Source organism: Enhydra lutris, unplaced genomic scaffold (assembly GCF_002288905.1).
Source record: "Enhydra lutris kenyoni isolate GAN:26980312 unplaced genomic scaffold, ASM228890v2 scaffoldscaffold10, whole genome shotgun sequence".
Taxonomy (NCBI): Eukaryota; Metazoa; Chordata; class Mammalia; order Carnivora; family Mustelidae; genus Enhydra; species Enhydra lutris.
This window is the reverse complement of record NW_019154094.1, coordinates 1,176,565-1,198,338: the sequence shown is the minus strand read 5'-3', so window position 1 is coordinate 1,198,338 and position 21,774 is coordinate 1,176,565. Positions and strand designations below refer to the sequence as shown.

The 21,774-nt window shown below is 55.8% G+C and overlaps 1 protein-coding gene across 1 annotated transcript; it reads right to left on the bottom strand.

Annotated features, from left to right (window-relative positions):
- Positions 1–3,481: 3,481 nt before the first annotated feature.
- LOC111144096 (RAB8A, member RAS oncogene family) lies at positions 3,482–20,744 on the bottom strand. Its single transcript, XM_022498218.1, has 8 exons — positions 20,566–20,744; positions 16,038–16,098; positions 14,112–14,172; positions 12,021–12,098; positions 10,407–10,496; positions 9,731–9,796; positions 8,416–8,466; positions 3,482–4,960 (listed from the first exon to the last, which is right to left on the bottom strand). Exons 1-8 carry the CDS (start codon positions 20,687–20,689, stop codon positions 4,868–4,870), a joined length of 624 nt encoding a protein of 207 aa, XP_022353926.1. The 5' UTR covers positions 20,690–20,744; the 3' UTR covers positions 3,482–4,867.
- Positions 20,745–21,774: the final 1,030 nt, after the last annotated feature.

The window sequence follows — 21,774 nt, the reverse complement described above, 5'->3', positions numbered from 1 at the left end:
TTCGGGGCGCCTGGGTGGCTCAGTGGGTTGAAGCCTCTGCCTTCGGCTCAGGTCGTGATCCCAGGGTTCTGGGATCGAGCCCCGCATCGGGCTCTCTGCTCAGCGGTGAGCCTGCTTCCTCCTCTCTCTCTCTCTGCCTGCCTCTCTGTCTGCTTGTGATCTCTGTCTGTCAAATAAATAAAAATGAAATCTTAAAAAAAAAAAAAAAAAAAAAAGCAGACAGCCTCTGAGGAAGGAGGGTCTGGAGTTGCAAAACCCCAGAGGGGGTTTAAACTGATCTGGAGGAAGAGGCGCTTGGGGACAGGTAGGAGTTAACTTGATTGTGAGGTGCAGAAAGAGAAGGCTATAGGTGGAGGGAAGAGCACAGGCAAAGGCCTGAGGCAGGGTCAAACCTGGACAGGCTGGGGCCTCCTTATGCACATGGGGCCACATTATGACTTCCTTTGTAACAAAACACACCACTAAAACCACATTTAAAATGATATTTTATGATGGCATTGGCATCTAGTCCAGGCTGGATTATTATATATTCGTTATTATTGTATTCATTTCTTTTCTTCTGATTTTAGAAAACTAAGACATGCTAGGGAGCCCTACTCCCCCCCCCTCCCCCAGTAGGCCGTGAGTGTAGAAGCTCATGTCTAACGGACCAGGCAGGCCCGGATGTGAGCCAGCTGCACCTCCTTCCCCAGCACAGGGGCCAAACCACTTCCTTCTCCCCTTTCAGGCAGAAATAGCCCAGATCCTCGTGGCTGAGCTGGGGGCCTCCCCCGGGGGCTTATCACCCTGGGCCAGCCAGTCTAGATAGCTCCCGCTGCAGGCTCAAGGTCAGTGGGGGGTGGCCTGGTCTGGAGTCTATGGGTCCACAAGTCCCAAGCGGGATACACGTGGGATCTGACCTCTTACTCACCCCACTGGGTAGCCTTGGGTGACTTGCTCAACCTCCCTGGGGCTCGGTTGCCTTAATTGTGAAGTGGGCATGATTACGGCCCCCCTTAATCATGGGATGATGGCAGGAGTGACGGTCATCAAGCCGGCGGCGTGGGGCTCAGTTGAGGGTAAAATCAGGACTCTTCACTGTGACTTAATCTGATGCCTTTGGGCCTGGCTGGGGACACAGAAGCCTGGGTTCGGGACTGCACAGCCTGGGCCACCTTGTGCTACTTGCGTCACCTCTGTGCCCTCCACAGCCCGGTGAGTCAGTTCCCTGCCCTGATGGTAAGGAGCAACGCTGTTGGGGAGGGGCTCGCACCAGCCCAAGAGACCCTTGCCCCTTCTAAATCCTGGTCTCATTTGCATATGGTGCAGTCTCCAGAAACACGGAGGGTCTCAGGCCACTTCTGGCCCAGCCCCCTGAGGCTCTACGACAGAGGGCTCCCCCTAGTAAGCTTGACCCACTTGGGGGACATGGTCTTACACAAACCGAAGTCCTCCCCTGAGAATGTCACAACAGAATCATCCCCAGCCCTTGGTGACCATAGTCCTCAAAACTGTGAGCAGACAGGTGGCCCCAGAGAAACTTCTGAAAGAGGACCAGCAGGGGGATATGGATCTGGGACTGCAAGGCCCATCCCGCTCTGGTGTAGCTCTGGGCTTTTCACTGGAGGCCTCAGCTAGCAAGTAGGACTTTCCTGGCCCCACGTGAGGTGGCTCCTAGGGCAGGGACCACAGTGCCCTCTCAGCCCTGCAGACAGGCAGGGGTGGGGCAGTGAGTCTCTGCCATTGCTGATCTTGATGTGTTTTCAACCATCCCACCGTCCTATGAGGCTTTCATTCTATTCACGAATTCATTCACTCCACAAACATTGGCTGAGCCCCAACTGGAGGCACTGTGCTAGATGCTGGTGACGGAGCAGATAGAACCAGCGCTGTCCCTGCCCAGCCGGAGCCTGCAGTCCACCGGGAGATGGTTATTGCACGAGCCCCAACGTGGGAAAGGCTTGCACAAGAGGGAACAGCTAGGGCAAAGGCTTGGGTTAGGAAAACACCGGGCACGCTGGAGAAACAGGCAGCTTGGGGGCCCAAAAGGTGGAAATAAGCGAACGTCCACTGGTAGATGAACAGATCAAGAGAACATGGTCCGTGCACACGACGGAACATCACTCAGCCATAAAAAGGAATGCAGCCCCGATACACGCCACAACAGGATGGATCTAGAGAACCACGCGGAGCAGAAGAGGCCTGATCCAAAAGGCCATACGGTGTAAGATTTCATTTACACAGTGTCCAGAACAGACAAATACAGAAACAGAAAGACTAATGAATGTGGGAGGCTGCGGCATGGGGAGTGACTGCTCATGGGGATGCAGTGACAAAAACATTCCAAAATGGACTGTGGCGACAGTCGTGCAACTCTGGGAGCACACTGAAGACTGCTTACTTGCACCTTGGTTTTGTGGGAGGATGGTCCCGTGTGTGAATTACATCTCAATTAAGATGTTATGGAAAAAAATAAGAAGTCGTGTCATCTCTGCTGGTTCAAGGGGACAAGACCTGAGGAGCCACTTCTCTGCATGCCACCGCATCGAAGGCCTAGTGACTGCAGAAAAGGGTGGGTCTAACACAGGTCTGAGTTCAAGGACGCCAGCCTGACCTGGTTGGGAGCAACGGGGACAAAACTGGGGCCTCATGGGGCAAATGCTGTGAGCTCAGAGCCAGAGCTATTTATCTGACTTGTGCCCTGTAGAGAGACAAGATGTGAAGGGAGGTGGGGGTTTTCCTCTTGGGGTGCAAGACGGATAGTGAGGCTAACAATGCGGACGATGTGCACGATGTGGCCAGCAGCTCATCACCCAGTGCTCACCGGGCGTCCATCCCAGTCTGAGATGCACTAGCTTGCTGGCTCATGCCTATTTGACTGGCAAGGGGACTGGGGCTCTCAGCCCGCCGCTGTGCTGTGGGGAGGACAGGGGCTCAGAACCCAGCACTCGACGTGGCAAAACAGGTGCCAGCAAGGATCCAGACGAGAGGACGGTGGGGGCACAGTGGGGTCTGAGGTTGGCCAGGCTGGCTTAACAGGGGACATGGTGCCCCCCAGTGGTGCTGTGGGTGCGTACACCTCTCTGTTCTCCTTGGGTGGTGGGGGGAGGGTGCAGTGGTGAGGGCAGAGCCAGGGGTCGGGAAGCTTCTTCTTCCAAGTCAGGCTTTTGGTCACAGTTACATCTCCTCAGAGCTCGGGGTAACCAACCTCCTGCGCTTTGATCCTGTCTAGACCTGGGGTAAGAGCGAACCCGACACACCCTGAGGAGCAGACGAGAGCCAAGACACGCGAGAGTGGAACAGGTGTGGAGGCCCTGCCAGCCGAGCCTGTGCTTTAAGTAACAGGTCTCCCGGGGACCCCTGACCCAACACCTGGCCATACCCGTGTACCTCCAGGAACATGTGGACATAAAAATCCATTAACTTGAATCTGGTCCAATCTCTGATTTTACAGATGAAATTAAAACCAAGAAATAAGATAAGCTGTTAAAAAAAAACCCCGTTAACTTTAAAATGAGCTTTAATTTGTCTTCCGTAAGTGCATTTATCCATGTAAACAGAGCATGTTAAGAGATTTCAGGGGAGAGCCGACTATTGCTGGTATGTTGGTTTTAATTCACAAAAGAAAAAAACTACAACGCCAATGGCTTGGACTGACAGCAGCTTGGGGGGAGGGTAGTGAAGACAGGGGGGCAGAAAGAGAAAGAAAGGCTCCCGGGTGACGCCCCTCCGACCTGGTTACCTGGTCCCAGTTGCACAGTCTCCACAGGAGGGAAGAGCTGTCACAACACAGCCAGGTGACGGCAGTTAAAACCAACTCAACTGCTCTGCGCTCAGTCTGGTGCCTGTGCCCCGGCCCAGGCCAAGCACGGCCTCACGCTCCCAGCCCGCCCGGCCAAGAGGTGGGCACGAGCTCCGTCACCTGGGTCTGCCGCTGGAAATCAAAGACAGAATCACTTCATGACACTACAGATCTGGAAAAATAAAAATCTCAGCTAGAAAGGATGTCCGATTTGGAGACAAAGGGAGGGAAGAGGCGTGGGGGGGCGCTTGGGTGGGGGGCAAGAGGCAGATGCCCCAAGCACAGGTGGACCATGTGTGGTTGTGCGTTCGGGGTCACCTGTGGCCCATGTGGTGTCCCCTCGGTGCTCAGATGGGGAATGCCAAGAGGCCCAGTGACCACGCCCGAGGCCTCGCTGGACTACAGACCAGCACCTGGCTGTGAACAGGAAGGGCCACCCCATGCTTCTTTCCTCAGGATTTCCGTAATTTGTGCTTCCCTTTGGTTTGGTTTGACAGTTGCGAAGAAGGCGAGGGGGGGGGGGAGAAGAAAGGGAATGGTTTTTGTCACTTGTCCAAAACTGACAGAAGAGGAGAAAGTAGGCGTCAGATGTGCTAGGTGGACGCTTCGTGGGCCCGGCATGCGTCCCCTTGCTCAGGGTGTGGGGCCTGGAACTCCCGGAACCCTCGCTGGCCTCTGGGGGCCTGGCTTCTGTGGTGGGGCTGTGAACGGGCTTTCCGGTGGGGCTTTAGTTGTGCTGCAGTGAGATGAGGATTAAAGGCCTGGAGGCGGAGGCCCGCCATGTTGGCTGACGTTCATGGTCACACCTCAACTCCGTCTTTCTCTCTGATTACGCGACGAGAGGGCCCGTTCAGCAGACATTGAGGGAAAAATCGCAAATTCTTAACTTATTCTGTCTCCAAAGTTGAAAAAGATCAGACAGTTACTAAAATAAACAATTTCTCAATTGTGTCTGGTGGCCATGGGCCCAGGGGCCGCGGCACGGCAGGGAATGTTGGAGGGGGAGGGCCCCGGCTGAGTGAGGGCCTCACTCAGGACAGGCACAGTCAGCTCGGCTGAGCGAGGCTCAGAGTAAGGCAGTGCTCCTCACAGAAGAACACATCGGAAAAAGCTGCTCCTCTTCTGCTGGTCTGGTGTGATTTTGACTCCCTGGTTGCTCCCTTGGGGACTGTTGCCTTCCTGAAATGGCAAAAGGTTTTCTGAGGTCATGGCTGAGCATCAGCTCTACGGCTCTTAACCAACCAGCCAACCAGCCAACGAACCAACCAACCACCCATCTGCCAGTCCATCCACCCCTCCATCCCCTCCCATTCGTCAAACTCTGTCACTTTCCAACCAGCCAACCATCCAACTGTCCCTTCCAACTGACCACTCACTTTTCTCAGACCCACTCATCTGCCACCTACCTTTCCTTTCCAACCAACCATTCTTTCAATCCCTTATTCGCCTGCCCATACCCCCTCTCCCATTCACCCCTTCAACATATTTCCCATTTGCTCACTGCCCCCCGCCCCTTCCTTTCAATCCATCTACCCACTATGCTGAGTCCCTCGCAGTGAGGCAGCCCAGGGGCGGCAGAAAGATTGCCCTCTGGGATTGGGGGGCAGGGAGAGGGGAGTTGGGTTCAAGGTCACTATGCCACTCACACCTGGCTGGTCTCCATGTCCCTGTGCCAAGGCTCTGACTTGTCTACCTTCTGCCCCCACAGCTGGTATTATAGGCCCTATGCTCTAATCTTGTCCACTCGATCCATACTGAAACCCACCCATACTCCCCCATTGTCAGGGGGAGTGCCCTAAACCCCTCACCCAGCATCTGAACCCTCTGCCTGTGATCCAGAAGAACCCATTTTCTCCCATTCTACCCTGTTTGCATGGCTTGGTCCCCTTTTCTTTGACTAATTTCTTCTCATCTTTCTGCTCTTAAGTAAAACCTGAATTTATTCAAGTAGCCATCAAGGCCTATGCTGTGCTAGATCCTTGTGTGGGCACTGGGCATGCAGTGGTGGGCAAATGGTCCAGCCTTGGGGAGCTCACATTGTATAGGGCAGACAAATCATACGGGTCAACAAAAAAGCAGTGATTTCCCACAGCAGTGAGTAATGAGCGACAGGACAGGCAGAAGGTGGAGAAGCGTTTCGATGGTGGTGTCTGAACAGAGGCCTCGTGAAGTGAGGCCAGGGACAGTCCAGGGGCACAATTGTGGTCGGCGGAGTAACTACCCCCAAGATGTCCACACCCTCGTCCCTGGAACTTGTGCAGAAGGAAATCTGACATGGCAGGAGGGACTCTGCACATGTGACTGAGCTGAGAGTACAGCCTGGATCACCTGGGGGCAGGGGGCATGGAACTCTGAGAGCAAAGCAAATTCCCAGCAGCGGTGGAGAGAATGGGGACGGAGGAAGCAGGGTCAGAGAGATGCTGAGTGGCTCGGAAGATGCAGGAAGGGCTCACAAGACAAGGAATGGCCTCCAGGAGCGGGACGAGGCGAGTTCTCCCCTGGGGCCTCCAGGGATGAGGGCACCCCTGCCGACACCTTGATCTTAGTCTGCTGAGATCTGTTTCCGACCGGTGACCTCCAGAACTTTTACACACGTGCATTTTGGATGCTGCTGAAAGTGTTACGGGAATTTGCTACGGGAGCCCCAGGATGCTGGTGCAAGAGGGGAGCGCCCCAGGTGGAGGGGAAAGTTCAAAGGAACGTGAGGGGTTCAAGGAACAGGAAAGGGCCCGTGTGGCTGCATCAGACGACAGGGAAGCAGCAGGGTGAGAAGGCGGAGAGGGTAGCAGCGGCCTGGGCAGTGCGGAGTTTGCTCTCAGTGCAGCGAAGAGTGCTGGGTTGCGCAGAGCAGGAGAGGCCCAGAGGTCTGCCAGCAGGGTGGTTGGGGCCGAGCATGGCTTTCTATGATGCTCTCAAGAGAGAAGACAGGGGTGGGCAGAGCTGGCCGCATCCCTGATGTGACAGACAGGAACTTGCAGCTCGGAGATAAACAGGTTCTGGAGAGCTAACCACTGCACAGTGATTACAGTCAACAGTACTCTGTTGACTCTACTGCACCGTGTTATAAACTTCAGAGTTGCTAAGAGACTCGATCTTAATTGTTCTCAACACAAAGAAGGAATGATAATTACGGGAACCCAAACTTGCGCGATGTTACATGTCAATTACATTTCAATTAAAAAGAAAAGGCAGAGCGGAAGTGGTCTGGGGCTGTGACTCTGAATGTAAACAAAGGTGTTAGGAAATGAGTAGGAATTTAACTGTCTGTGATTTGCAATCCAGTTCAGAGAAAGAGGAAACGCAAGGACAACGGCTGCACACCATCTTCATACAGCACGTCCGGAGGCCACCTACAGGCCACGGAAAGCAGAGCATCACCACACGCTTAGTGTAACTGCCAGGGCGGAAGCGTCAAGAGAGATCACCAAGAATCACAATTTTACGTCACACTGAAGAGGAAAGAAAGGGTAGGAAAACGACAAGCTGTTGCTGGTCAGTGTATCTGTGCACAAGGACGGCTTCTTGTTTCGGCCAAGGGGCTGCTACTAATCAATCCTATTCCTTATGATTCCATTCACGGCTGCTGAGAATTACGAACGCACATCTTAAATCAGATGTGAACTACCTGAGCGGTGTTTTGTGTCATATGTGACCTCTTATGTGACCAGATGTGACTCAAGTGACAGACGGCTTTACGCTCTCGTATCCGACGATGAAAGGTGGGAAAGGGCCAGGAAAGAGGGGCCAAAGAGGGGCTGGAGACTCTGGGGCAACACTCTCAGCAGCCTTTAGGTGCTCAACATGCCCGAAGTACAGCCAACTGTGTAGACACGACCAAAGGCGGCACTAAAAATACTAGCGCCTGGGACTATGAAGCAAGAAAGCCAGAAAACGAACAAAAGGGTGGATGGGGAGGGATCCAGGCAGGACCCCTCCGAGGCCCCAGGGCCCTGGGACACACTGAAGGTCACAGAGCTGTCCCGACCTATAGCATTGGAGGTGGACTGGAGATGGAGAGCCGGTGGCTGTCAGACACAGCCCTGCTGGCAGACTCATCCCGGGGTGGGCTGTGGTTCTGGGCCTGCGTGCGGCTTTTCTGCAGGAGGCTCTCTCCTTATGCATGCCATCTCCCAGGCAGGATGGAAGGGGCTGTGTGTTTCCTGCCAGCCTGTGTGCTCAGCGGGCAGCACTGGGCATGGAGCAGCTCCGAGCCACATAAGAAGGATGGAACAAAGCAGTGCCTCTGGGTGCGAGGGCCCAAACCTCTCCCACTACCCCTTGCCCCTCTTCCAGAGATGCCCTGCTGGGTCTGGCTGGGCCCCGACAAGCAGGATCTGCCCTGGGGATGCATCACAGCACTGAAGCCAAGGACGGCTGGCTCCAACAAGGACCGGAGCAAGGATTCAAAAAGGACATACACTTGGGGTGCCTGAGTGGCTCAGTGGGTTAAGCCTCTGCCTTTGGCTCAGGTCATGATCTCAGGGTCCTGGGATCGAGCCCCGCATCAGGCTCTCTGCTCAGCAGGGAGCCTGCTTCCTCCTCTCTCTCTGCCTGCCTCTCTGCCTACTTGTGATCTCTGTCAAATAAATAAATAAAACCTTCAAAAAAAAAAGAAAAAAAGGACATACACTCACCAATTTTTTGTCCATTTTTGCTTTGATGTCTCTGGCGAGAGTGAAAAATGCCTGTGGAATAAACATGTCATTAGTGCCCCTGGAGCAGGGGACAGAGAGGGGCTTGTTGGTTCTGGGCCACCCCCCATGCAGAAGTGGTGGGACCGTGGGGTGGGCAGGGGGGCAGCTCCCCGGGTGTGGGTGTCCCCTGCCCAGCCCCATCTCCTGCTGCTACCGGGCTACTCCTGCCAACCTGGACTACCACCTCCCCTGGGCCAATGACCTGGGATGAGGGGACACCATGACTGGACAGAAAGGACACTCAGGTTCAAAGGGGTGAGTGACTTGTCTGAAGGCACACAGTGCCTAATTGACAGAGCTAGAAGGATCCAGGAGGACGACCTAGCTTTCTATCCCCAACTCCTATGTTCTGTCCAGTTTCACCCCTGCTTCTGATGGTCGGGGCAGAGAGAAAGCCATTCTTAGCCCAATAAGCTTCATTTCCCTGCCAGCAGGGAGGCCTGGAAAGGCTGGTACTGGGTGAAAGGTTTCTCTCCCCATGCTTGACAAAGGCTCAACCCAGGCTCTTTTGGGGGCCACATGATGTGGGAAGTTCTATTGTAGAGGGTGACCTGGGGTGCTAAGGAAACCCAAAGGGGGAGGGGCCTACGGGTCTGAGGGACAAGAGGCTTCCCCGGGGAAGGCTCACTTGGGCAGGGCTCTGAGGGAGAAGGGGGTACAAGGAGGGTGCCACACAGGTGGCGTGGCATGGAGGGTGCTGGGGCTGGTCAGGGAGGGCCTTCTGTGCCAGGTGTACTGGGTTGAGCTCAGCAGTGACAGGGGAGACCCACTGTAGGAAGATCACCGGGGCGGTGGGACAGAGGTGGGCGGGTTAGCTGCGAGGCCTGCATGCCCATGGAGAAGAAAGGGTGACGTGGGCCAAAGCTTAGCCAGGGCTCCCTGCTCCATCTGGGCTGTGACCAGGGCCTGTCTGAGGGTGGCATGGCCAAGAGCACAAACTTGGAGCCAGGCCTGGGCACCAGTCAGCTAGGTCTGTCCGAGGCTCAGTTTCTCCATCTGCAAAACCGTGCCTGCTGCCCAGGGCTGCCCAAGAGCCACTGAGGTAATGTCCTGGGGGGCCAGCTGGGGCCCGCACCTGCTGATGTCACAACACAGCAGCGGTTCCCCCAAAGGTCCTGGGACATGGCACTGTCCGAAAAGTGCCTCCGGGCCAGCTGGCTGATAAAGGAGCCCAGAGCCTGAGGTCAGAGCCTCCCCAGAGGGTGCAGCCTATTCCTCAGCCTGGAGGGGTCCATGCCATGGGCCCGGGACTCACATTCTCCACATTGATGTTGGCCTTCGCACTGGTCTCCATGAACTTGATTCCGTAGTCCAGGGCCAGCTGTGAGGAAGGGAGACACACATGTCCACCTCAGCCACCAGGCACCCCTGAACCCCACAAACCACCAAGTGGGGAGCAAGGAAGCTGTGGGGGGGCTCTCAGGCCATGGATGTGACTTCCTGGGCTGCTCCCTCAAGCCCCCTGTGGACAGTAGGTGGTGAATGGGTGAATGTCTCTGGCAGGAAGATGGAGGGGCCCGGCTCAAACCACAGCTCTGTCCTCTGCTCCCTGTGGTCTCAGCAGGTTCCCACCAGATGCCTTCTGGGGGCACAGAGCGCACACCCCAGAAGCCCTCGCCCTTTCAGTCTTTAGACAGAACCCCAGCCAGGTGAGTGCTTTCCCCCCTCTCTTCCCAAAGAAAGCACCCCACCGGTGCAACCAATGTGTCCCGCTTTGCCTGGCGAAGTCCTGAGTCCCAGACCCCGAGTTTTACACAAGCCAGGATGGCGGGTCAGTATATGCTCAGAAAGACGGTGAAGGAGTCGCCCCCACTCCATCAGTGAGCAACTGGGGACCCTTTGGGCCAGAACAGGTCTCCATGCAGAGAACCCTAAAACCCCGAGGTCCCTCTGCCATGAGGCGCCAGGTCCAAGCTGGCTGCCGTGCCCACCTTTTCTCCCCGTTCCTTGGAAACTTGTCTCTTGTCGTTCACATCACACTTGTTCCCGAGTATCATCTTTTCGACATCTGCAGAAGCATGCTGGGGTGGAGGGGCAGACGGGGGGGTGAGAGGTCAGATGGGACTACAGGCCAACACGCAGTCTGTCCTGAAATGAGGGTGGTGGGCCAAGACTGCTAGCACACCCTTGTACCGGCGACAAGCTGAAGCTCAGAGAGGCTGAGTGGCCTGTCCCATGTCACACAGCCAATACAAGGGCAGAGTCCAGGTCTGACTAGTACTCTGACCAAGCACGTGCCTTCTGGCTGCTGAGGACAGCTTCTCTATGGGCCGTGTCATCACCCAGGTTCCGAGGCCATCCCTGGGCTCCTGGCAGGGCCCGGCCTACGGGAGGCAAGCGAGGCCGGCCATTCCCCTCTGCTTGCCTCCCTCCCTCTCTGGCTCCTCCGGCGGAGGCCCCAGCTGCTGTCCTAGGACCTTCTGCCCCACTCCAGCTCTCTCTGTTTAGGCTCTGAAGTGGGCAACACCTGCTTGGGGCGCCCCCCCACCTCAGCCAGCCCTGGGTGCTTCCCTGTCCCCTGGTGCTCTGACAACTGCCCTCCCCACCCCCCATGCCGTGCCTGACCAGGACTCTTCCTCCAATTTTCCCCAGGCCCCAGTGGAGGAGACAGTGCCTCCCGAGGGACTGGGGTATGGAAAAGGGCCTTCTTTGTGTAGCTCAGGTCTGGTCTTGGTGAGACATGCTGCCCCGCTCCCTGCCCAACTTCCTGTTAACCGCAAGGCCCCCTCTTGGCTGGAACACTGAATTTCCACAAAGACCAATGGGAGCGGTTCCTTGTCCTGCGCCAGGGCCCCGCCTCCAGCCAGCCAGTGTGGAGCCGTCAGGAAGGCGGCCCGGTGCCACTGCTCACAGACGCCAGTGGTAACGGGACCTTTGGTCGTGGCTTTATGGATGGTTGAAGTCCTCTGGCTGCACCTCCGACCCGAAACCCCACTGATGAGTCATCAAGAGCCATAAGTGCCATCGTCCAAGAAGGCTTGGCAGGTGACAGCTGGAAGGCGAGGACACCAGCTTTGGGACTGGGAGGTGGGGCTAGCTGCCTTCTTTTCCCTCCTTGGTTCCAGGTCTTCCCTCCAGGCCAGCTGTAGTCAAAGAGCTGCTGGCCTGAACACAGGTAGCTCAGACCAGCTCACACCCTTCTCTGCTGGAACTCAGTACAAACTGAAATGCCTTCCGACCACGTCTACCCAACACAAGGGTCACACCTATTCTAGAACCTTCCTTTTCTAGATAGCACCAAATGCTCACGGTGATCAAGAACTCGGATATCCCTTCTCTCATGACTGAGACACTGCCCAGACCCAACAGCCCCGCTGGGGAAATGGGCTCTTGGGGCCTCCCTGTGATGAGGCCAGGCCCATGTCTCCAGGGTCAGCTGCCTGGCTTCTAGTCCTCATCCCAGGTATTTTCCTAGCTACAGGGTTCTTGGCAAGTGACTTCTAGGGATCTCAGTGATCTAATCCGTGACCAGGCAGCTCTGGGGTGAGGACTGAGAAGAGACATGTATGAAGTTCCTGTGCCACGGGAGAGGTTATGAGCCTTACCTCCTCAATGTTCCGAATCCAGTTCCGGATGTTGTCAAAGGACTTCTCATTGGTGATGTCATAGACCAGCATGATGCCCTGAGCGGAGGGAGCGACAAGCGAGCTGGATAAGCTGCGAGCTGCAGGGGAGGCCCCCCAGCAAGGTGGGGGCGCTGGGACTGGCCCCAACAGGACACCCCTCCCACTAACTGCCTCTACTCCACCCTGGGTCCCATACCCCCTTCTGCTGGACTGCAGCACCAGCTCCTCCCCAGTCTCCCAGGCTCTCGTCCTTTCTACTGAGCCACTGAGGGGACCCTTCACCCTCCAGACCAGCTCCCACCACCCCAGGGCCAGCAGGGTAAGTCTGGCCCACACCCGGCAGCCCGTGAGGTGTTGCTGACCTCCCAGCCTCATGTCCCACAGCTCCCTGCCCTGCATGCTGTGCTCCATGGGCCCAGCGCCCACTGGGCTCCCCCTCACGCCCCTCCTCTGCCGTGCTCAGCCTCCCCACCCCCGCCACCCTCCCCCCGGCCCGAGTCACCTCTGGGCACTCCAGGATGACCTCTCGTCTGGCACCTACTGCAGTAGGTGAAGCCCCAGGTCCTGGTCACATGGGTGCCACCACCCCCACTATACAGACAAGGACCTTGAGGTGGGGGGATGGCTAGGCCCGTCTCCCGTCCCATTTGAGAGTAAAGGGCACAACTGAGGCCTGAACCCCTGGATGGCCTGATGCTGACACCCTTCTGCGTTCTGGTGGGGGGCCAGCTTGGAGCAAGGGGCTGGGCAGCACTGAGGCCCCTGAGGTTCTATAACCAATGCGTGAGCACCCACGGGACAGTCCAGGGGTCCCCATGATCTTGTTGCCATCACCGAGCAGGGCAAATATCCTTGTTTGATACAAGGGAAATTGAGGCACACAGAAAAGACCTTTAAGACTGAAGCCCAGGCAAGGCTAACTCTGAAGAAGCTGATCACACCAGCCCTTGTCAGGAACGTCCCTGGGCCCTCCTCGGGACCAAGCAATGCTGAGGGCCACCTCTGCGGTCCAATGGGGTCAGCTGTCCTGCCCCAGCCTGGCTTACTCTATTCCCTCAGGCTACCCTGCCAAGGGCACAGCCCTGCACCCGTGACCTCTGGCGCTGGCTAAGACGTCTCTGAAGCTGTCTGAGTCTGCAGAGTAAGAACACAGGCTGTCGGTGCTGGGGTGGGAGGTGGGGATCATGGGGAGGACATGTGACAAAACCTCAAAGGTGTGAGAGAGCCTCCGCAATCCTAAATCCCAGCCATGAACCCGAGAGGACGCATGGCAGACTTGTAGCCTGCCACAACCATGGCCATGGCCGGACCCCTCAAAATTGCCTCCTAGGGGCCCTTTCCCAGGGCCTCTTGGAGAAACTGAACAGAAGCCACTTGTGGGATAACTCGGTGGCGGTTTCAGCAGCCGCACTGTCCACCACACAACAGCAGAGGCCAGCGTGAATAGAAGACGCCGGCGTGCAGACTCCATAAGTCAAGCAACCCTTGCCCAGCAGCTGCCCTCCTCAAGGCCCTCGAGGGCAGGAACTCAGCCCATTCCTGGTCCTCCTCTATGTCTACCTCAGGCCTGGCCTTGAGAAGGTGCTCAGTAGAAGTACTGGAGGGATGAGGAGCAAGTCTTCCTATCACAGCACCCCACCTCTGGCCCAGGTGACAAATCTAACGGCCAAAAGCCCAGAGCAAGTCAGGTCCTGGATAATCTTCAAGTCTTTGGGTGCAGATTCCATAGAGACTACGTGGGCCACGTGAACACTCCTAAGTGTTGGGGCATGCCATCTCCAATTTCACTGACCTCACCTGGAAGAACCGGCTTCCTGGGTCTCCCTCATCCCCGAAGAATTAGGTTTCCTTAAACCCTGCATTGTCTCTAAAGCAGAAGGGGATGTACGTGGGGGCAGGGCACACTGCCTTCTCCTGAAACTAACCTGGGACCGAGGACCCCTAAGACGCCTGAGCGTGGGCTCCCCAGAAACGTCCAGGCTTTGGTATTCAAGATGGTGATGTTCATTTTGACAAAAAAAAAAAAAAAGAAAGAAAAACAAAGAAAAGGAAGCAAAAACCAATCCATACCATTGCGCCCCTGTAGTAGGCTGTTGTGATCGTCCGAAACCGTTCCTGACCAGCTGTGTCCCTAAAGGAGAAGAAGGGATACCGGTGATGGCGAACATCAATAACCATTACAGTGGCAGCAGGGGACATTTTCCCAGGATGGACATTCTGCTTTCTCACGAGTCATTTCCTAATTCACCGTCCTGCCATGGGGCAGCACCTCCATTCTCCCTATTCCTACAGAGAAGGAAACGGTGATTCAAGAGGTGTCCTGTTGGGCGTAAAGTCATGTCTTATGCCCCCCGTGACTCCTCTGGTTCCTGGGGCTTCTCCCCAGAGTTTCTGGGTCACCAAAGAGGCAAGTCAGATATTATCTGTGAAACTCCAGGGCCACAAGGGTCTGGAAAGGCTTGGCTACACGGCAGGACGGCTGGGCTGGGCAACCTCAGGGGTGCCCAGAAGCACTTCTACACTTGCTGTTTTGGTGGAGGCCAGGGAGAAAGCCCTCTGTCATCGGGACAGAGGTGACACCAGGCTGAGACACGCTACGCCCAGCCCCGCTCCTGGCATGGGAGGTATTCAGTGTTTGGGATAAAGGGGACTTTACAGATTGGTGGCAGAGCCAGGGCAAGACCCAAGTCTTTTGTCTCTAGACCCATGGTTCCTTTCATGACCCTGCACCCGCTTCCTCCCCTGCCGAGGGCTCTCTGTCTGGACCGCACAGAAGTGCCTCACTTGGGCCTCTGTTCACTTTCTGATGCCAACAGCAGGTGACATCCGTGGTTATGGACAGTCATTTTATTTCCAACCATGGCCCTAGTCTAAAAAAGTTACGAAAGTCGTTAACCCCGAGGAGACTGCTAAGAGCAGAAGATGGAAGAGAGGGGAAGAGGAAAGCGAAACTTCTACCTCCTGTCCCAGTGTCACTTTGGACTTCGGGCACAGAGGCTGCTGGGAGCCATGTGTGGCAGGTAGAGGCACTTCTGGAGGCAGCCAGCAACTGCCTGATTCCCAACAGACAAGGGTTAGGCCTCATCCAGGTTTGGGACTCTGGAGTCTGATCGAGTCCAAGGCGAATGCCACGGAAGCCGAGGGGACATACTTGGCAAGCAGGGCAATGCCCGCGCTCTGATGCTGGGTGAGGGAGACAGGCTGCAGGGAGGGTAGCTCTGTGGCCCATCACAGGGCACCCCTCCCACCACAGGGGCTAGCTGGGGCCGAGAGACTGCACCACCCTCTCAAACAGGACTTCTCTCTAACTCTGCTCAGGGCACATACTTCCCTGTCAGTGACGTGGCTATGGGGAGGGAACTCCCCTCCATCTGACCGGTTAAGCTCAGCCTTCCTGGCGCCACGGGCTACAGACCACAGTCAGCGTCAGTAACAGGGACTCACTATGCTTCTAATTTAAAAATCGTGAGAAATCGGCCCCAGGTCAGTGGGATGGTCATGGGTCTCACCATTGGGCCTGGGCGTCAGTCTATTTTTGGTTCGGGGGTTTCGGGTCTGTGTGTTAGAGAAGTAAGGCCTGGGCTGCCCCAGGACAGAAAAGAGGAAATGATGTCTGGCCTCCTTCAGTGACCTGATAGGCTCAAAGAGGAAACGCTGGGCTGGGGAATTTCGCTGCCCTGCAGCCTTCACCGCTGCCTGGGCACAGAGAGCACTCTCCAAGTTTAATGGAAGTAGGCCACCGAGAAGCCCAGAATCAGCTGTGCCCACATCCGAATGCTGAGCTAACCAGGACTGGCAGCTCTGTCCCCAGAAGGTGCTGACACAGACTCCAGGGCCCAGTAACCAGCAGAGCACAGTCCCTGAGGTTTCTGAAGAAAAGCCTGATTTGTACGGCAGGGCGCAAAGAGATGGAGGCCATGGTCACGGGAAGGGGGAAAGAGGTACCAGGGTTTCTGGCTCAAAGCACTCATGGGTGAAGGTGGCAATGACGCTTACCATATCTGTAGCTTAATTCTCTTGCCATCGAGTTCTATGGTCCTAATTTTAAAGTCAATTCCTAAAAGAAAAGAAAAAAAGGCATGTCACCATCAGCCCATTTCCCAAGCTGCATCCGAGGCGGGCACTGCCAGCCTGGGTGGGTAACGGCGTCCATGGCTTCCGCAGCACCCGTCTGGCACCGGGCATGTGGGATCTCGGAATCTCCCACAACAGATCTGGAGGCACCTGGAGAACTTTCTCCTTTCATGGAAGGGGAGGCTGAGGTTCAGAGCTGGCAGGCAAACCCAGGTACTTCAGGTGCCAAAGCCTTGTTCTATTCCCTCTCCCCACAGGGCCGCCTCTGGGGCTGAGCCTCTATAGGACGCTTTGCTGGCCAGAGCCCCATGCTTCCGGCCACCCCGCACCAGGCCCTTCGGGCACACAGGGCATGGAGCCCCATGACACCCCAAGATATTGCTCCCATGGCCTCCAGGCCTCTAGCTTTCCCACCTGCTGTTCCTTCTCTGTCGGCGGTCCCCACCCCACACACCTGTCAGCCCAACAAACTCACTCTCTCAGGCCATGCTGGAAGGTTACCTTCCAAGAAGCTTTCCTGCCCCTCTTGTCCCTTTTCCCCAAGACCAGGGTGACCCCTCAGCCTCTTCAGCTATTCTCCAGGCTCCTACCCCCTCGGTCCCCTCCCAGGCTTTCCAAACCACATTCAATCATGTCACAAAGCTAACCTCTGTTCCAAACCTTTTAGGGTGTCTGCCAATGGATGGATGAACGAAATGGAGCCCATCCATACTACTATTGAGTCATGAAAAGGAACAAAGCCCCAACACACGCTGCAACATGGATGAACCTTGAGAACATCACGCTGAGAGCAAGAAGCCAGACAGGAAAGGTCACAGAGCGTAGGACCCCATTCGTATGAACTTTCCAGAACAGGCAAAATCCAGACAAACAGGAGATCAGTGGTTGCCAGAGGTTGCAGAGGGAATGGGAGATTCAGGGGGTTGACTTCTTTTTGGGGGCTTTTTGTCATAACAAAAACGTTCTAGAATTGGGTGCGGTGATGGCTGTACAACTCTGTGAATATACTAAAAGCTTTTTAGTATATTGTATACTTGTATGCTTTAAATGGATGAACTCTGCAGTTCACGAATTGTGTATCAATAAAACTTAAAAAAAAAAAAGCCAAAATAGTTTCCACTGGCTTTCCACCACCCCCGGGGCCCCAGAAAAAAGTGAGAAGGGTGGCATGTGCACTCCCAGGTTCTGCCCAGCCCGGTCACCTCTCCACACCTGTGGCTCATGTGACTGTTTCCTAAATACCCCAAGATCCGGCCTGGGGCTCTCTGCTTTGCTCTTTCTGTTCTTGCAAGGTTGCTGCCTTCCAGTCACCTGCCTCACCTCCTCACCGCCCCCCACCCCCCGGCCATTCACTCAGGTCTCTGTTCAAGTCACCTCCTCTGGGGAGCCTTCCTGACCATCCTAGCTCTCTCCTCCCAATCTTTTTCCTCCTTCATGCACTTATCCCTGACAGTGTTTGTTTGTTTATTTGCTCCATGAACCTGGGAATAAACTTGCCCCTCTGAACGACCTGCATGGAGGGCAAATAGCCCAGATCTCTGCTCGTGAAGCCATGAGGCTGAAGCCTGGCTTGACCCCTCAGAACTGATCATGGGGATGCTAATTCCATCCCTGCCCACCTCAGAAAGTGTCCAGGGGGCCACAGGGAATGTTGGCCTGCACATGAAGTTTGCCCACAAGAACATAAGCTCCAGGAGGGCAGGGACTCAGATGTCTCACTCATGGCGGTGTCTCCAGTAACTCAGCATGGCAGAGGCCAACTACGTATTTGCTAGAAGCTGATCACCCAGTCCTGCACACACACCTTGACTACAGGCCTTGTTGCATTTCTGTTTCCCTCTGATTCATCCAAGTCATCTCTGTGGCCCTGGCAGCCCTGCTGGCACATGGCAGGTGTTGGGGAAAGACGGCAGGGCAACAGAACTAAGAGCAACGGGGTCTATGTGGTGCTGCATGGTTTACGATGCACTCTGACGCTAAACCATCTGTCTCCCTAAAGGAATGAGTGAATGGGGCCCTGAGGAGGCGGTGGAAGCTGAGCCAGGCAGCAAAGAACCAATTCCAGGAGCCACGGGGCCAAGTTCACACCACAAATGATCGATGGAGCTGATGAGAATAGGCTTTGGCAAAATGAAACATGAGCAGGAAACAAACAGCCACTTAATCCCTGATCTATAAAGAAAACCCAGACGTACACTTAGTGCCAACAGAGAATCACCTTTATGCATTCAGTTGTAGTTCAGGACTAAGAGGCCCAGTGATGCTCCTTCCTAAAACACCCTCCACTTCCTGTCACAGACGCACAGGGACATAGAAAATCAATAAACACTGTTTCATTGGCAAAGTCCAACAGCATTACTCTGTCCTCTCCTCTTCCTGGGTTTCATTAACACACCAAATTTAATTAGGAAGTGTAAACTTTACAAGGCTAAGAATTATGAGGCCATTACTTCAAGGTCAGGATGAATTAAATTTTCTTAGAAGACAGAGGCCTGCAGGAAAACTACAAATGTAATGAGAATGCCAAGGTGGGAGAGAGGGATTCTGGGTTCAAGGGCCACCTCTACCTTCCCAGGTGACCTTGCCCAAGTCATGTCTTTGTCTGGAAGGGAAGGCCAGTCTCCTCAGAGCCCTTAAGTGCTAGACTGGGTTTTCTGGTCAAGAATTAGGAACCAAACAAAAAAGTCTAATCCCTGAACTAATATCACTAGTGCTTGTGCTGAATGGGAAGTTTCTGATGCTGGGAAACAGATCTGGGTTGAGAGCGAGCCACAGCCTGCCAGGAGTTAACATCACTTCCTGATTGGTGAAGATGCAAGGGTTATCCCAGTTTGACCTTGGGGTAGCAAAGGGGGAGGAATCCGAAATATCTGTGTCCAAGGATGGGATGCTGCCACTGCAGGGAGCCATCTTGCTTCCTCCAGGTAGCCTCTGGCCATGATGACAACCCTGTATCCACTGTACATTTCTGATCTTCGACCAACCAGGGCACTGGTCAAGGCAGCCAGTGTTACTCCTAAACTGAAGAAACAGGGCTCAGAGAGACTAAGTGCTTATTCAAGGGCAAACAGCAGCTGGAAAGCAGGCATGTCTAATTCTCTCTATTCTGCATCTGGCGTATAACTGTAAGTGCAGTCCCTAGAGGAGGGCAAGGTTGGAAAGAGCAGATCATCATGGGGTTCAGGGAGATAGGTGAGTGGGTTCAAGTTACACAAGGGTAAAGCAAATTCTGGTCCCTAGGTTTTCCCCATTCAGAATCAACTCCTGGGCTGGAACAAGAATGCAGAGCTCACAGGCCACTTTGCTTGATTGGTGTTACTTCCAGGTCAAACGTTTTCACACGGGCAATGGCCGTTTTTGTGGCATGGGGAGAAGTGAGCTCCACTTTTGTGGGTATCAGCACTGAGAAGCAACAAGCCAATTCTGTTCAACCACAATGTGGGCTGGCTCTGTGGGAAAGGCTGTTCTGCAGTGACAACCGGTGTCCTGGGCCTCAAGATAGGGAAGTCAGGGCTGTCTGTGGCATCGGCTGATTTTGGTTTCTCACTGAAGTTTTTATCTGGCATCTCTTTGGGGATGACAGGTCCTTGGGCAGGCAGCTGTCACTCGCCACTGCTGTCACCCTCAAGTGATGGAAAGTCCAGCAGAGAAAGCCTCCGGACTCCTCACCATTCCTTCTAGAGGAAAATCACCCATGGGGGAAACAGGGTCAGGGAGAGGGGCTTAACCCCTCAACATGCCAGAGGAAAAGAGCTGGAGAGGGTTGGTTTAAAACAAGTTCTGGTTCTTAGATGGACCAGCGATGCTTGCCCTGGGGGCAAGTACTCACATCTCTCTGGGATGGTCCAGCCTTGAGTTTTGGAGTTAGACCCACATGAATTCAAATTCCATCTTTGCCACCTGCAGACTGTGACCTTGGGTGAGTCTCATCCCTCCCTGGACCTAAAATTCCTCATCTGTGGAACGGACTCATAAGAGCACTTAACGCTGAACACTGGAGAGTGTGATAATGCACATAAAGCGGTTAGCACACAGTAAATGCTTAATAAGGTCAGATGTCATAGGCCTCTTCCTATGGCCTACTCCCCAGGCCTGTTTTACTTTTTTAAGGTTGAGACTCCAAAAGAACAGCTTCGAGGGCTGCTGCGTGGACAGAACGAGATGACCGGCGCCAGAACCCCAGCCCAAGACACATACTACCTGAGGAGCAAGCTGAGGGCTGGAGCCTCAGTCTCCCTATCTGCAAAATGGGCACTTGGTTCCCTCCCCTCCCCCAAAGCCCGGGAACCCCCGAAAGGCGGTGGAGGCGGCTGTTCTTCTCCCCTCCGGTCCCCTCGACCCTCTCAGATCCCTGGATCCGTCCGGCCCAGCCGCTCCCTCAGCCCCAGCCCTTCAGGGGCGCGCCCGGCCCGGGCCTCCGGCGTCCCCGGCCGCTCCCCGGCCCCGCTACCTATGGTGGAGATGAAAGTTGAGTTGAAGGCGTCCTCGGAGAAGCGGAACAGGACACAGGTCTTCCCCACCCCCGAGTCCCCGATCAGCAGCAGCTTGAACAGGTAATCGTAGGTCTTCGCCATATTACACTCTCTCCCCGACGGGAAGTGCGGCCAGCGCCTCGCCACTGGCCGCTAGCCCCGTCCATCAGCGCCGAGCCCGCCCTCTATTGGCTCCCGGCCCGCTGCGCGTCACCGCGGCCCTCGCCCGCTCCCGCGCCCCGCCCGTCGCGGGGAAACCTGGGGAAGGGGCCAGCAAGGAACTGTGCCGGAAGCGGCCCGAGCGCGCCGCTCATTGGTCGGCGCTCGGGACAGGGCGGACTCCAATTGGCCCGCAGTGAAGAGTCGGGGGCTTCAAAAGAAGACCAGCAGGAGGCGTGGCATCCCGGGTCCCCGCCTTCTTCCCCCGACACAGAGGCGGCCCCGCCCCCCGGTTGGAGGGGGAGAGCGGGGAGCGTCGCCAACGGCTCCGCGTGCCCGCAACTCGGGGGCGGGGCCTGGGGCGCGTGAGTACGCGGGCGAGAGAGACCGTTAGGCGCCAGCAGAGGGCGCACGCGGGGCGGGCTCTCCGGCTCCCGCCCTCATGGCCTGCGCAGCCTCCGTAGGCGCCGGGAAGAACGCGGGAACCGGCTGCGAAGGTGGCCCTGGCGTGTGGAGGCCGCTCCGTCAGGCCAGGGGCAGCGGAAGAGGAAAGGGGAGTGGGGATCTAATTAGAGATTGTCCAGACCGCTGTCTGCCTGCAGCTTTCCCCCGGACCCTCGGCTGCCCCAACCCAGTCAGCCGCCGAGGGAGCTAGGGTCGCGAAGATCCTAGGTGATGGTTCCGAGCATTGTTCTTTGTCTGCTGGCGTTGTCCGCTCTTACAAAAATACGGAAAGTACTTAATCCCCACCCTAACCCACTGGGGTCGGTATTGCGTTTCCTGCCTTTTTATGGTGAGCAACCCGAGGCCAGAGCTTCAGTGATTTTCCCAGACTCCAGGATGGAAAGTTGGGTCCGAGGTCGGACGCGCAGGCTTCAGAGGCCGGAGATCACCGGCGTTTCCTGCGGGGCCGGGGTGGGCCACGCCGCCGGCAGGGCGTCGGAAAAGTGTCTAGACTGGTGGCCCTGGCCGCCGCTCCTCCGTCCCTCCGCAGACCACTGCGCGCATCTGGCTCCGGTGGGGAGAGC

What these genes read in the sequence shown, in the direction of transcription:
- LOC111144096 (XM_022498218.1), bottom strand. Translation starts at nt 20,689, where the DNA reads ATGGCGAAGACCTACGATTACCTGTTCAAGCTGCTGCTGATCGGGGAC. An exon ending in GGATTCGGAACATTGAGGAG is followed by an intron (nt 10,497 to 12,020) that starts GTAAGGCTCATA and finishes CCTCCACCCCAG; the next exon opens with CATGCTTCTGCAGATGTCGA. An exon ending in CCAAGGAACGGGGAGAAAAG is followed by an intron (nt 9,797 to 10,406) that starts GTGGGCACGGCA and finishes CCTTCCTCACAG; the next exon opens with CTGGCCCTGGACTACGGAAT.